Source organism: Cebus imitator, unplaced genomic scaffold (assembly GCF_001604975.1).
Source record: "Cebus imitator isolate Cc_AM_T3 unplaced genomic scaffold, Cebus_imitator-1.0 Scaffold340, whole genome shotgun sequence".
Lineage (NCBI taxonomy): Eukaryota > Metazoa > Chordata > Mammalia > Primates > Cebidae > Cebus > Cebus imitator.
The window spans coordinates 781,879-785,493 of record NW_016107655.1 but is presented as its reverse complement, the minus strand read 5'-3'; the positions used below and the strand labels follow the sequence as shown (position 1 = coordinate 785,493).

The 3,615-nt window shown below is 43.0% G+C and overlaps 1 protein-coding gene across 2 annotated transcripts in view; it reads left to right on the top strand.

Annotated features, from left to right (window-relative positions):
* ACAD11 (acyl-CoA dehydrogenase family member 11) overlaps positions 1–3,615 on the top strand; it is a 102,341-nt gene that overhangs the window by 35,239 nt on the left and 63,487 nt on the right. For both annotated transcript variants that reach the window (XM_017505700.2, XM_037730346.1), the window contains exon 9: positions 3,130–3,256. In XM_017505700.2, coding sequence (XP_017361189.1) covers positions 3,130–3,256 — 127 coding nt within the window. The remainder of the gene's footprint in view (positions 1–3,129; positions 3,257–3,615) is intronic.

Below are 3,615 nucleotides of genomic sequence, written 5' to 3'. Positions count from 1 at the left end.
CACCATACACAACACATGTATAACCACATAGACAAACAGAAGCAGATCCAATAGTTAAAAATTATCTGTTCGCCAATCTCCTAATTGAACTATTGGCCTTCAAATGGGCCCTTTAAGGGCAGTGCTAGGAAAGCATGCAGTTTTTAGGGCCTAATCGAGAGGTATAACTGGAAGAAAACAACAGATTTTGAGAGGGATCCATCCACTTCTAAATCCAGGGGCTCCATGAGGAAAACAGAGGTCTTTCCCAAAATGGAATCTTTGGTGCCTTTTTTTCCCCCCAGGAGTCCCAGGCTATCAGAAATTATCTTAGGGCCTCTCATGTATGCATTAAAGGTGGCAAGACAAAATGGAGAAAAAGAATTCACTCAACTGAGAAAAAAACCTTTTCCAGCAAAACAAGATCCAAGTACTTTTAAATACCTATAACTTGGATATCCACTTTTAATCAAGCTGAGCACTCTTTAAGAAAATCCTTTTAAATCCCTTATTACCTGATTTTAAATCATTTTAAATCCTTTTAAGTCTCTTATTTCCCAACTTTAGCCATGCCAAGTGGGTAATTTTTCTGGCTTTTAAACTTTACCAAAAGTAACCTCCCAGATGCTCAGAGAAAGGAAAATTCAAGGCAGTTTGTGGAGGCAAGGAGTGTCAACAAATGGTAACGGTCACACAGATATCAAACCAGCAAGACTCATTCCCTAAGCCAGGACTGAACCCTGGCTGCCACTGTAAAATGGTGGAGGCCAAAATAAAGCAGTGTCACATGGTTATAGGTCCCACTTCTGAGGATGTAAAACAGGATGGTGGCCTGCAGCACAGTTTCTCACTGACCTGTTTGCCAGGCTGGCTTGAACAGTGGGCCAATGAAGTCCTAGGCCCACATCCCATCCTAAGCTACCCTTCTTTCTGACAGAACCATACAGAGACATGCAAAGCATACCAGATTGGCTACAGTTTAAGACCAACCTCACAAATTCTTTTTCATAATTAAAACTTTATGGAGAATATAAACAGTGATCCTTATTGTTTCCTTTATCGGTTTGCACAGGGAGAGGAAGGCCAAAAGCCCAATTGGTTAAAAAAAAACTCTTACCCTTTTGCCAGCATGTCAGGCTTCTGGGTTCCTTCCCTGACTGAATTCAATTCTAAGCCAACAGTTTAAGGTTTGGGAAATGAACTTTTCGCAGTTTGGAGGATACATCTGAGAAGAATGTCCTACAGCACAGGGACACAACCACCCATCTGTAAAAAGAGGACAGAGGAGGAAAAAGGAAAAAGGCATTTTTTCAAGGATCCCCAGACTCAAGATGCATTTAAAAGAAGTTCAGATTGCAGATGAATGGCTACTCATCTAGAAAGAGGGTAGTGAGGTGGCCCTGCTTCCCTTCCCTTCCTATCAAACACCTGGGGTTCTTGAGGGAGAGAAAGCAAGGCATCCCTCTTCCTTTCTTCCTTCCTTATATCCCCGAGTCTCAGTGACCACAAGGTGCTGCCCATGGGTGTCAAAGCAGTTTTCACCCATGTTAACAGGGGGATCTAGGAGGTGAGATTATCTGCTCTTACCCACGTATGCCCTGTCTCCCCTGCTGTCAGTAGCCTTTCCAGTTCTGAAACGGGGAATAGTTTGGGACAAAAATGTGTCTCAGGGTGGTAGGGACTCCTTATCATAAGCCAGATGGTAAGGTGAAGCTGTGAGATTGAGTCCTCCTCCAACAAGGGAGAGAAAAGTGTATCTTGTGAATTGGGGTCCTGGCCTAGTAAAACGCCTTCTAAAGGGGAAAAAAAAGCCTCTCACATAAAAATTAACCTCTGACCTGTTGAAGAAAAGAAAAAAACCTTAAATGTATGGCTGTGTTAGCTGCTGACCTGCTGGAAAAAAGAAAAAGGTGCCTGGGAAAGAAACCTCTTATTCTTATGCAAATTAGTTTCTCCAACGTGGAGAGAAACTTTTAATTGACGTTTCTTCCCTGGGGCTCAAAGTGAGTTGGATTCCTCCGCCAGGGGAGGGGAAGACTCCATGGGTCATGGTGGGGAACGCTGGCCAGCTGGCAGCGTCAGGCCCAGCCAAGGCCGCCCTTGGGGCCCAGGCAGTAACTTGTGGCTCATTCCCATCCTGCATGGCCATTGGATGCAGCACACACACGCAACGAGCACAGGCATGAACCTCAGCAAGGAGGGAAGGGAGGTGAGAAGGGAGTCTCGCTCACCCGTCCATCTCTTGCACGCCTACGGCTATTGGATGGGGGTGGAACAAACACCCCCAATATTGCCAAAGAAAAGATAGGTGCCGTTACAGGCCGGAAAAAAGAAGGAAAATGCCGTAGAAAAGGCTGAGTTAGACCAAGGCCAGCATTCCCTATCTCCAACAGCAATGGGGGGTAGGGGAAGAGGGCGTAGTCTCTTCTACCCTCAGAAGTCAGAGGACAGAAGGCTCAGAAACAAAAGGAAGGGAGATTTTTTTTATTTTTTGGTCCCCCATTTTACCCACTCCAGTTTATGTCCCTGTACAGGCCACCAAAATGATGCAGGATTTTTTGTTCCTTAGTTCAGCTAAATTCTGGGTCCTTTTCTTACAACCAGGAAAAATTAGACACACAGACACATTAAATTAAAGGGTGAGGAGGGCTGGTTTATTAGGCAAAAAGAAAGCTCTTAGCAAAGAAAGAGAGGGTCCTGCCAATAGGCTCCCACCTCACTGATTGAATATCAGGCTGCCATATAGGAACTGAAGAGGCTGGGCTCCTCCTACTGTTTAAGGTGCAAATTCCCTGTGGCGTCCTCCCAGTGTGCCAGTGGGCCCCCAGTCCCTTGTGAGCACATCCAGACAACACCCTAGTCAGGTTCCTTCCTGTCTCCTGCATCTATCACTAACATTGCTTGAGGTGATGCCAGGCTTATATGTTTTCCCCAAATAGTGCTTTAAGCATTAAAGGTAAATGTTTGAAATAGAAGTGATTCTGCATTCAGTCCATAATATGAAAGACTTTTTTTTTTTAATATAAAATATACCTACTCCTTCTGGGGGATATTTTTGGTAGCTGAGGAAACTTCACATTATATTAGAAATATGTAATAATGATTTTTGAACATTTTTGTAACCTTTTTTTCTTTTTTCTTTTGGTAAAGAACTTTCAGTACTGCACTACCACAGATTGATACTAGGGGACGGTTGTTTGTGCAGTCTCGGAAAGGTCAGGAAGTTCTTATTAAGGTGAAGCATTTCATGAAACAGCACATTCTTCCAGCTGAAAAGGTGAGTATTATATAAACAGAATATATTTGTGCTAAAGGACTATCAGTGAATACTTCTGTTATTTCTGCTTATAAGAGAAGCATGGGGTCATTTTCCTTAGTCAATCCTTACTAGATTCTTCTCTAGTAGAATCTAGAATTCTTACTAGATTCACCTTAGCACTGAGCCCACAGCAGAACCTAGGGAATGCACAGGGAAGTCTGTGGAATTAAAATTAAGCCAAAGAGAATTGGTAGTTTTAAAATTGGGAGTCTAAATATATTAGAGTAAAACACTACTTTGGGGGCCTTGTCCTAAGGCAGTAACTTTCAACTATTTTTTATTTTTGTAAATATGAACGCTTTGAGAATTTAGTGAGA